At 37.2% G+C, this 12,325-nt stretch overlaps 1 protein-coding gene across 1 annotated transcript in view; it reads right to left on the reverse strand.

The window, feature by feature from the left end:
* HOMER1 (homer scaffold protein 1) overlaps positions 1-12,325 on the reverse strand; it is an 87,899-nt gene that overhangs the window by 35,135 nt on the left and 40,439 nt on the right. The window contains exon 5 of the mRNA XM_042875417.1: positions 10,468-10,610. Within this exon, the coding sequence (XP_042731351.1) occupies positions 10,468-10,610 (143 nt within the window). The remainder of the gene's footprint in view (positions 1-10,467; positions 10,611-12,325) is intronic.

A 12,325-nucleotide genomic window follows, 5' to 3' on the forward strand; every position in this document is an offset into this window, starting at 1 on the left:
TTCTCTGCTTTGTCAAACTTTAGTTTTTAAATATGAGTTTTTTTCAAGAAGTGGACATACTAATCCATTTAGTAGGATCCTTTCAATAAACAAAAAGATCAAGTAGCTTTATCAAATTTACCACAATTTTTTTGCACCACACAATCCTATGTTGGCTTTAAACTGGAGAATCAGAGAATCAGAGAATCGTGGAATAAGATATATGTTCCAGATCTTTCACAGTTTCACTGCCCTTCTCTGAACACATTCCAGGGCCTCCATCTCTTTCTTGTAGTGAAGGAACCAAAACTGAACACAATACTCAACAAGTGGCCTCACCAGAGCTGAGTACAGGGGAACGATCACTTCCCTCCTCCTGCTGGCTGCATTATTTCTGATACAAGCCAGGATGCTATTGGCCTTCTTGACGACCTGGGCACACTGCAGCATGTGCATGTGCAGCAAGCTTCCAACTAACACCCCAAATTATTTTCCTCTCTGCAGCTTTCTAGCCACTCCGCCCCAAGCCTGTAGCGATGAGTGGGGTTGCTGCGACCAAAGAGACTGGGCACTTGTCTTGCTGAACTTCATCCCACTGGCCTGAGCCCAGCTATTCAGACTGTCCAGATCCCTCTGCCTTCCTACCCCCAGGCAGATCGACACTTCTTCCAAGTTTGTTGTCAGGTGAAAACTTACTGAGGGTACACTCAAAACCCTCATCCATGACATCAATAAAGATACAGGGGACAGAAGTGTTCAGTCATCTCTGTCCAAGCCCCTTGGCTGTGTAACCACTGGAGCTAACCCTAGCAGCTGCTTAAGGTACAATTACTCACGAGATTTAACTGTACCAAAGGAACAGGGACTGCAACCACCTCAAAAAAACACTCTCCTTCTCCGTTTCCTCTTAATGCAAGCAGAATTTGGCAGAGCATTTCTCATGCCTTCAAATGGAAAAGAATCCATAACTAAAATAAAATATCTGTTGACAGCTATCTAGGGCTCAGGCTTCCATGGTCAATCCCCCAGCAGTAATTTATCTAACTGATTAAAAATGAGCTAATTTGTAAGTCCATATGGGCTTCATTAACACAACTTTAGCACTTCTCAAATGGCAAAAGAGTCCTTTCTGGAGCTTGTTTCATTCCGCAATTAATAATTCACCATCACTGAAAGTGGAAATACTTTATGACTTAAGATGATGAGCACCTTGTAACACAGGTCAAATGTAATGTAAATTCCCCTGAGCAATATCTAATTATATTCTTATAAATGCCAACAAGAATATAGTAATTGATAGACTTTTTAGTATAAGTCACTGCAAAACATGGTTCTCAGTGGAGTGATTTCTGCCTTCAGTATTCTTCTCCAAGGAGGGGAGGTGGTTAAGAAAGGAGTGACACAGAAAAAACTAGGATAAAGCAAATGGATCTTTTTGTCTCAAACGAGAGCTGTGAAAGGTTGAAGGTATATGTATTTATATCCTTCTTGGAAATTTGAGGAAAAAAGTTTTATTCTGCCTCAAGAATAGTAATACAGTCATTCATACTATCATGACTGCTTTATGCTATCATCAGGCAATCCAGATAGCAGTGAAACCATAACCACTCAGCATACGAAAATGTTAGAACTCAGTATCTACCTATATATACGTGCAGTTTCTCATATGAGAACTACAAGTCACTCATGATCCACAGTGACAACTGGTGTCCCCCAGGGGTGGGTATTGGGTCTGATAATCTTTAATATCTTCATCAATGACACTGACAGTGGGGTCAAGTGCAACTTCAGTAAGTTTGCTGATGACACTGAGACAGACGTAGTCAACACACCAGAGGGACAGGATGTCATCCAGATAGGCCTAGACTGGCTTGGCCAGAGGGCCCAGGTGAACCTCACGAGGTTCAACAAACCCAAATGCAAGATCTTGCACCTGGTTTGAAGCAACTCCCATTACTGGAACAAACTGGGGGATGAAAGGATTGAGAGGAGCCCTGCTGAAAAAGACCTGGGGGAACTGGTGGATGGGAAGCTGGACATGAACCAGCAATGTGCCCTCACAGCCCAAAAAGCCAACCAGATCCCATGCATCAGAAGTGTGGCAAGAAGGGTGAGGGAGATGATCCTGCCCCTCTACTTTTGCGAGGCCTCACCTGGAGTATTGTGAGCAGATGTGGAGTCTCCAGAACAGGAGAGACATGGACTTGTTGGAGCATGTCCAGAGAATGGCCACAAAAATCACCCATGGAATGGAACACCTCTCCTATGAGGACAGGCTGAGAGACCTGGGGCTGTTCAGCCTTGAAAAGAGAAGGCAGTGAGGTGACCTGAGAGCAGCTTTTCAGAACCTAAAGAGGAGCTACAGGAAAGGACAGACTTTTTAGCAGGGTCTGTGGTGACAGAACAAGGGGAAATAGCTTCAAGCTGAAAGAAGGTAGATTTAGGCAGGATACAGGAGGTAGAAGCGTGGATATAAGGAAAAAATCTTTTACAGTGAGGGTGGTAAGGCACTGGAACAGTTTGCCTAATGATGTTGTTGATGTTCTGTCCTTGGAGATATTCAAGGTCAGGCTGGATAAGGCCCTGGGCAACCTGATCTTGCTGTGGATGTCCCTGTTCACTACAAGAGAGTTGGACTAGATGGCCTTCAGAGGTTCCTTCCAAGAATTCTATGATTCTATGGTAACACAAATCTTCAGCTCTTTTTTAATTTCCTTTCTCTAGAACTGTGTAGCCATTTGAATTATTTCTATGTGGATGGTAATACATAACCTGAAACCAAGGTCTAAACTATTCTCCAGTTTCACAGAACAAGATTACAACATTTCAGGAATACAAAACAGTAAATGAACAAATCTGGAAAAGTTTATTTAGCACTTGGTTACCAGAACAGCTGGTTATATGTTTGTTCCGTGCTGTTAAAAATGAGTGGATTAAGTTTTGTGCTTGAAATGAAGCAGCTACCTATCAGCTACTACGAACTTTTAGTCTTCTTATATGCTACACTTCTTAATAGCCATTTGGCCATAATTTTTAAGAGGTCCTCTTTTGGAGAAGCACAGCATGTGTATGTACAGAAGAGAGCAAACTGGGTGTACTCTTACCTGCAAAACATAAGAAAGTCTTGTCAAAAAGGCAAAATTTCAGTTTCTAAAGAAAGCCCTCCAGCTCCTCACCAAGAATTAATCCCAAACTGAAGGGAGGGAAGCATGAACAGTTCAGGGTATTTTAATCATGAAATACTTTCACTCATCAATTTCCTCAACCAATCAGGATAAAACAATGAAGTTTGAGTGATCTGACACTGAAAAGTATATTAAGAGTTGTCCTGAATAACACCCCCTCTGTCCTTGCTTTTCACCAAAGGCTTCTCATTTCAAAATTCACGACTGTTAGAAAATTCACTTGAGACTTGGGGGATAAATAGCAATGTGCTTTTCTTTACTGGTAACCTTGAGCATTCATGGATTTCTTTTCCTGAGAAGATATTTTTTAAACGTGTGTCTGAAAAATATTTTCAAGTATGCACTGAGGCTTCCAATTCAAGCAAGATATGAGATTTGTAGTTTCAATGTATTAAGTTTTTCAAAGAGGATTTTTAAAGAATAGCACTTTACAAAGCAGCCACTTCCTCATAAAATTTTTTCACTGTGATTTTTTTCTGGAGAATGCTGGAGCATTTTTTTTTTGTGTCCACGCTGTTTGATGCTAATGACAGTTGAGTGTTGAAAAGAAAGATTTAAAAGACACTAGTGGAAGAGGTATCTGCTAAAGTTGTAAATGATGATCTAACTTCAGCAGTAATTATCAAGACAGAGCTCCAGTGTATTAAACCTTCTTCATGGTGTCCTGGGAAAGCTAAGTTTGCAGTTTATCCCTGTTAGTGGTAGAAAGGTTTCCTATGAGGACTCAGACAACTCTGAATGAAGGAAGTATGAGTGAAGAAAATATGCGATATGAACTACCTGCATAAGATCACCTATATCTGCAGCTGGAATCCTTAAAAAGATTACTTCATTCTTCAGCTTAAAACTCAAATAAAAGCAGATATTCTACATACTATACATGAAAATAATCCTACACAAAATTTTGATGTCTCAGACACACACCCAGTATCAGAACATACAAAATAAGTTCACTGGGCAACTAAATTACTGGTAACACATAGAATAAAGAGAATAGCTCATCACCAGTGCCTAAAGATAACAGAAAAAAAGTAACTGTGCATTAAGACTCATAAAAGGAGTTACAAGTTTCAGAAAAATATATATTTTCTATATAGAAATGACAGTGAGGTAAAGGACAAAAACAAAAATAAATAAAAATAAGTAAAAAAATAAAATTCAGCTCTCCAGTCTGTCACAGAAAACCACCCCAGTGAGTCTGATTTTGTGTTAAATATCAGGTATTTCTAGAGCTAAAGTTTATAGTTGCTGAAGTATCAATCTTTTCATGTCATCCATGTTTGGGATTGGTTGAACACAACGGATGTATTTTTTTTAAAAGTGAAAGTTCATTCTTTCAGCAATCTAACTCCTTTCCCTTTCTACTAGGGTTTTGTTTTTTAATTGTTATGTATGTGATTGAAAGAGGAAAAATTACATGTTCCAAGTTCTATGCCTTTTTTTTTTTTTTAATTTAAATTGCACAAGAATTGTATTTTTCTTCGAAGAATGTAATTGACAGTTACATTAGAAAAATGCTTGCTTGTCCCTGAGGATGGTATTTACAACATTTTTTTTCAGACACCCAGCTCTCATCTTCTGAATTACCCCTTGGAGCTCTCATTAAATAAATGGCAGGAAGTGGATAGACCACGTGCTCCAGACTAGCACTTGCTTAGCTGCTCAAAAGAGACAGTAAAATTTCTTAAGTACTGGGCTATTTTTAGTTTTGGCTCTCATCCATTCCTTCACCCATAAAAATCAGCCCTATCAGTTGCAGAGTTGCTTTACTTGAAAGAGCTCAGCAACACATACAGCATGGTCATTCCTCTAACAGCAGACAGAATTCCTCTTTATCTCTCCTTCCATACCTGCAGACATCTTATTAAAATGTGACAGTACAAGCTGTACTAAGCAGTATTTGACACAGTGCTGGTATAAAAACATGTAGTAGTTTACTACGTATTCCAGATTCCCCATAGAATTTTCAGAAATTGTCACCATTAGTAGAACCAGAAACAAGAAAAGGTGTGCATAAACACAAGATCTTCACTTCAAATCACTGGTTTCCTAGCAAGAACTTTATTGTGAAGCATAGCCTGATTCAGCTACATCACTGATTAAGCAAAAGAGTGGGAAGTTGTTAGAGTTGGGTCAGGGAGGAAAGGAAGACTCATTTTTCCTTGTGCTTCTTCATCAGACCACCAGGGTCTTGCTGGCAGAGAAGCAGAATAGGTAGGAGAACAGCACAGCTAGGATCTTCATAATGTCAAACAAATGTTGCTTGAGGTGAAGTCAAGACCTACTTCTTAGGTGCTCTAATAATCTTTGCTTACAATGACAGTGGGAACTGATTGTCTTTGAGCTGGTTCTCTAAATGTGTACCAAGAAATAATAATCTTTTATCAAAAGAGTAGTTGAATTTACTGGAGTCTCTCTAGTGCCCTAAGATGCCACAGTTCTTTATAGCACCATGCATTTCAAATACAGGTACTCTCTTTTATGTCATAGAGATACCTTTTTAAAAAGACATCTAGCTTCAGCAGTCTCCATTCTTGGAGGTTTTCAAAATTCAACTAGATAAAGCCCAGAGCAGCCTGGTCTGATCTCATAGCTGACCTGCTTTGAGAAGGAGCTTCTATTACAGTCTTCCTGATGTTCTGCACAGCATAAAAGTATCCTAAGATCAGGCTACATAGCATTTAAAATCCAGAATGAAAAATATGTTGTGTGCACCACCTGCACGACTTGGTAAGAAAATGGTATGTATCACCATAAAGAGCATCCTAATAATGGGATTTGACTATAAATTCAAGTTACAAGACAGCACAAAAAACCTGTTATCTCAAAACTTTTCTTCAAAGCCAACTTAACAATTAAACACAATCCATAAAGTATTTTTACTGTAATATAACTAAAATGCTTAAGCTTATAGAAGCACGTTTGTAACACACAGTGAAAAATCTACTAAAAAATTTGTGTACAATTTTTAATGATAACTCAGTGAAAGAACACGACCTAGCAGCAAGATCTTAGGTTTGGCTTTTTTGTTGTTGTTGTTGTTTTTTTTTTTGTTACAGAATTGGATTTACATGCAGCATTATTAAAAGTTAATCTATCTAGACAGAAAATATCTAAGATACCAACATCATTTGAAATGAGTCTGTTTTCACTAAGGCAGTGAGTCAAACTTTCATATTAAATCACAGAATCACAGAATCACACAGAATCACAGAATCACCCGGGTTGGAAGGGACCCCAAGGATCATGTAGTTCCAACCCCCCTGCCTAGCAGGGCCACCAAACATACACATTCAGATCAGGTTGTCCAGGACCCCGTCCAACCAAATAGGAATTTTAACTAACAAGCAACAAACACACACATATGTATTGTCAGTTTGAAATAATAAGTTATAGAAATTCCAACTTTCATTAAGTTTAGATGGAACATCTTCATATATGACATGAAAAAATGATGTAATAGGTTCAAGTCATGGTTGACACAAAATTGAAGGCTTTCAAGATTTGTCCCAGAAGAATCCTCTCATAGTAAGCTTTGTTTCTGAAAGTGTGTTTTATCCCACAGATTTCTACTGTGCCAAGAAACTGAATAAAACTTGTTATGAAGAAATGTATTTTTTTCAAGGGGGAAAAAAAGCAAATTCATCAAACAGTTACCAAAACATCCCAAGCAGCATTTGCAGATTTTGCCTGGCATACTATTCAGTTTTTGTACTTGAATTATATTCTAAGGCTGAATAAGCTTAGAAAAGTATTCCTTTGGGCTCATTCAGACATCTAGGCATTCTACATACTGTGCATCAGTATAATTAAACTTGCATTTAAGAGTCAGGTACAGTCACATCAGAAGTGGTTAAAAACTTACTAGCATCTACTTTCTCCCTGAACTCCATTTTATGATCAAACTATTTTTTAGTTTAAAAAAATAGAAAACAAAACATAATTGAAAAAAAACCAAACCAACCAACCAACCAAACCAAACCAAACAAAAAAAAAAAAACCAAAAAAAAACAAAAAACAAACAAACAAACAAAAAAACCAAAAAACAAACCTCCCACAATTTAAAGAAAATGCCAAAGGTAAAAAGACAGGAAAAAACTAAGAAAGACATCTGAGTAGACCAAGACTTAATAAAGAAAGAAAATTTGTCCTTCCTTTAGTCTTATTTTAAATATTAGATTTTATTAACTAGCTTTTATAGCAAAAAAAAAAAAAAAATAAAAAAAAAAGTATCCCTGGACTAGCCATCATTCAGCAAAGTACTCATCAATGTCTCGGCCAAAATTATTAAAATTAAAATGCCAGCTTAGGCTACTTTTTATTTTCATTTCTTCTGGCAATATTTAATAATGATCGCAATGTTCAGGCTATTCATGACAAATATAAAGTTCCCAGGTAATAATACTTCATAATTCAACATTAACTATCTTAGTTTTAAAAAAGGCAAGAGATTTAACTGCAGGGATTTATCTTCCTGTGCAAGGCTCATAACAGTTTAATAGTGTTCTCTCTCAAGCAGTTGACTAGAATCACACTGCTTGTGGACAGCTTTAGGACTTTCCAGTTAAGGATAAATTGAAGTAACTAGACAGACTTTTGTTCTGTTACACTTGTGGGACATGAATGGGACTTGTTAGATTAAGTTCATCTCAATACTTACAATTATTTACTGAAATAATAAGAAATTAAATTTCTAATAACAAAACACTAGTGAATTAAGTAATGCTTTTATTCAGTTTTTGGGGTATAAATGGACAGAAAATAACTATAAATACTAAAGTAGTCTACATTTACGCTGCAGAAATAATACAAGCCCAACTAATCACACCAGGACATACAAAGTGCGGAAGACGACGTTATCTGTCCAGAGAGATGAGTTAGAACAAAATGAAATAGAACATTTTTCAGGTGTGCAGATTAAAAATGACAAGCGAGATGTAGCTTACAGCATGAACTCCACGCTTCCGATCCTGACCTTGTTAACATCTATCAGACCCTTCCAGTTCACACAAAAACATAACAGTTCCCTCCCCCAATGACTGTTCTAACAACAACTTCAACCTCCTACCCCTACCCTCTGCTGCAATGACGCTGCACACAGCTGAGTTTGCCCAGTTCTCAGCAGCAATGCAGCTCCCACCTGGACCTCCACCTTGTGCGGTGCTGTGGCACCTTGCTGCACGAAGCTCCAGCCTCTGCCTGTGGCTTGACCTAAGCCTGCCTTGTGCACCAGCCTACACCATCACTTTTGGACCCTCCCCTGGTGAGCAGGTCCTGTCACACCGAAGCAGAACATAGCTAAATCAAAGTAAAGAAGCTAATTTCCAACCCAAGTTCTGACAATGACTTGTGAAACATAATCATGTAACTGGTATCTTTCGAAATACAAGGAATTTAAATGGTAGCTTCCCTTGGATTGAGACAGTGTTCCTTGACTCTCACATACATACAAAAAGGCTTCTTTTCCTTCTATACGAAAAAATGGTCAGAAAGTGTTAGCAAGCATTTTCTTCTTTGTTAAATAATAGTATATAAATGTCTTCGGCTGTTTTTTTTTCTCTTCTTTTGCTTCATTACAAGCTTGCAGCTGCCATCAGCAAGACAAAACTGATGTCTTTTGAGAATTATCATAAGAAATGTCATCATTCTGTATTTAGAGATATCTAAATATAGACATATCTCTAAAGACAGAGATATCACTGCAATGCCAATTCTTGCTACTGGTTTATCACCACACAAGAAACTAAAACCAGGCACTCACATTGCATACATGCAGATGAAAGAAAAAACCTGGTAGTTTTGTTACCTCTGTTCTACCCCATCCACAATTACAACCAGGTAGCTTTGAAAACATCTTCAGTCATGCTCCATGCAAAGCAATATCTGGTACTATACTGAGACATTCCAGAAGTCATATTTACACTTACATAAATAGAGAGAAGATCTTGCAGCTATCATTAAATACAAACAAAAAAACACTTACAGTCTGTGGACCTTACCACAACTACTTTTCCCCAAAATAGTGAGAATGCCAACATAAAAGTAAAAAGTACTCTTTACAGAACACTAATAGACATGCAACATTCATAAAATTCCATCAAGATGCAAACAGTGCTCTTACAAGGCACCGTTTCTTCTAAAACATGTAATAAATGCTCTGGTACTAGCTGAAGTATAAAAATAAACACAATAATTCTGCTAAAAAATTAGTGCAAAAGTATAATTTTTTTCTCATTTGAAAAATGTAAAAGATTACTTCTATTATTCTCTCACAAAAATGGGAAGTTTTGAATAATTTCATCTCTGCTCATTCCAAATTCTTTGAATAATATCTAAAGTTCTGTTGTTCCCCAAATTTTGATGAAGGGCATAAAGCTGTATTGAGACCACTTGCTAAAAAAAAAGTAATGCAGTATTTCTAGCTTTCCTCTAAGTTCATTAAATATTTATGTTACTCTCCATGGTCTCAGTACATAATGTGTTTTATTGAGTTCTACTTTCAGTAATTTTTAACAAATAAGATACATCCATCTTAGCTCATTTAGATAAAAACTCTTTGTTTTTTTAACAGAACACAATGGAATACAGCATTCATAGAAACATGGAATGGTTTGAGCTGCACGAAACCTTAAAGGCTCCCTAGTTGCAACTCCCCTGCCACAGGCAGGGATACCTTCTACTAGATCAGGTTGCTTCCAAGTGCAATGAATTATAATTCAGTCTGGAGCAAAACTACACATCTCCTGTGTTCTGAAAAAAAAGTTGAAAAAATGTTTTCAACTATTATAACTGTGCTGCTAAAGGCTGCTAAACTAAAGGCTGCTTTAAACTGCATAATCCAGAAGCGGTATAAGAGTCTTTTTCTTCCAACAAGTTATCACTGAAAGGCCAATCCAATGTTACCAGTTATTTAAATAAAAATTGCAAAAATAATTTAACTGGAATATTCTGTGAAGTGGTTATCTTTACTAAGATCTCAGTCACTGAAATCACGCTTCCTGTTAAAGGGACGCCTGTACTAATGAGCATTCAAATTCTCATGCTCAGCTGAATAAATTACAAAGTAATGCACTCCTAGTCTCATTCCAAGAGACTTCCCCATACATAATTTTGTTTCTTTGTTGTGAAAACAATGATTATATTGCAAATCTGAAAGCAGGTCCTGTATTTTGTTTTATTTTATTAAAAACCACATGATTTAATTCTTAACTGAGCTAGGTAGAAGCCATGGCATGGAAAAGGTCCCTTTAACAAGGAAGAAGACAGATATCATTTTATTAGGATGTGGGAATTGAATCTGTACCTATGGGTAAATGGCAATGCATTCTGGGTTGGTTCAGCCCTTGGTTCTGAATTCTGTGTCACTTCTGGCGTAGCTCTCTCGTCATCTGTCCCGTTAATGCTTTCTGGCGTTAAAGGAGACTGAATATCCCCTCCAGCCGATTCCTTATGTAAAACAAACAAATGATAAATTAGAATTACAAACTGGCCTGCTCATGATGACAATGTGCTAATAAGCATAACTTTAATTCTTACATAAGATACAAATTTTAGCCAATATTAACGTGAAGCTCACAGATTTCCAGTGTTCCCCACAGACATGTTTCATCATGTGATTTAATTTAGAAGCATATTACCATCAGATTCACACTGTCTTGCACAAAACACAACTGACATGATTTGCAAGCATTCAGCATCCTTCTTATTATAGATGTCTATCACTCTTGCCTGATATTCACATTCAGCCACAAACCCACAACTATTCACTCCCAGGATTCTTACCCCTTACTTTATATTCTAACACAAAGAAACAAATTTTGCTGTTTCAAAATCCAAACTTCATATTCAGCATTAACCTAAGTAAAGAGTAGAAGAGTCTTTGCTACTGCAGTCAGTCTGATGTAGAAGACTCCTTTGTAAATAATGCTTGGTCAGTAGAGTCCTTGCAAAACTTATGGTCAGTTTAGCCTGGTTCTCATTCTTGCTATTCATGGTACCATCTGGGAAGAGCAATATTCCAAATACAAGCAGGCAGCTTCCACTGCTCCTAGGTAACTTGATACCTCAAAAACTTGATGCCTGTCTCTTAGCCAGAAGGCACTGGTGCAGTTTCAATTCATCCTTATCATACCAGAATATGCCTTTGTGTTTTGATCATCAAATATTACTTGCTGATCTCTAAACACTGGAAACTATTTCTTTTTTTAAAAAAGTACACCATATAGCCCACTTCTGAACTGAGAACATTACAGGACTTTCAATCCCTGTACACAATTTAATTTTAGTATTTTCTTTCCCATTATACTCTTCATCAAATAATGGCTGTCACAGAAGATAAAAGAGTGATAAGCTAAGTGCCTGTCCTACCTGAAATACCTTAGTAAGCTTTTAGTCGTGAAGTGGCAAAATCTAACTCATGAAAAAAGACTTTCATTTAGAATTAAATCAACATCATGACCGCACAGCAGAAGATGGCTGAATAACAACTGTTCTAAAAGCCAAGCATCTCCTACGACCACACAGACTCATACCATCTGCATGGGTAATGGCTAAGGCTGCTACTTAATAATATTAAACTGAAGCAAAAGCACAGGCTCTGAAAGGTTAAGTGCTCCTCTTTCCAGCTCTTTGACATTGCCTAGAAAGCTGAAGAATAGCAATCTCAGAAAGAATTGCAAAGTATGTGACTCATGGTCTTAAAAGATTAAGGTCTAATTTTTAGCATCTACTTGTAGCCTTCAACTAGCTTACAAGGCAGTACTGAATCTACATCTACAGGAAACATGGCCCAGGACCTTTGAGACTTTCATGGAATAACTCAAGATCTTTTGAGAAAAATAAGATCTAGTTGTTGTCATCACCTTCCACAAAGCCCTCATGTCACTTATCCAAGAATACTGTAATTCACATTTTTCACTGTATTACTTTCTCCAATCTTATTAAATTCTGGTGGGTTGTAAAGTAGAAAATAATTACTTTATCCTAATTTGCCACACAAATATAAAGTGTTATTTGTAATATAAATGCAAATCATTTATTTCATGAATGTAAACTGCTCTCGACTTTCGGGAGGAAATCTGTTACTTTATACTCAAAAGTAACCTCATATGATAATATCCTAAAAGTCAAAAATAACCCTTGATTTTTACAGAACAATTTTG

The sequence above is a fragment of the Lagopus leucura genome, unplaced genomic scaffold (assembly GCF_019238085.1).
Source record: "Lagopus leucura isolate 7727_CA_CO unplaced genomic scaffold, USGS_WTPT01 Super-Scaffold_100014, whole genome shotgun sequence".
Lineage (NCBI taxonomy): Eukaryota > Metazoa > Chordata > Aves > Galliformes > Phasianidae > Lagopus > Lagopus leucura.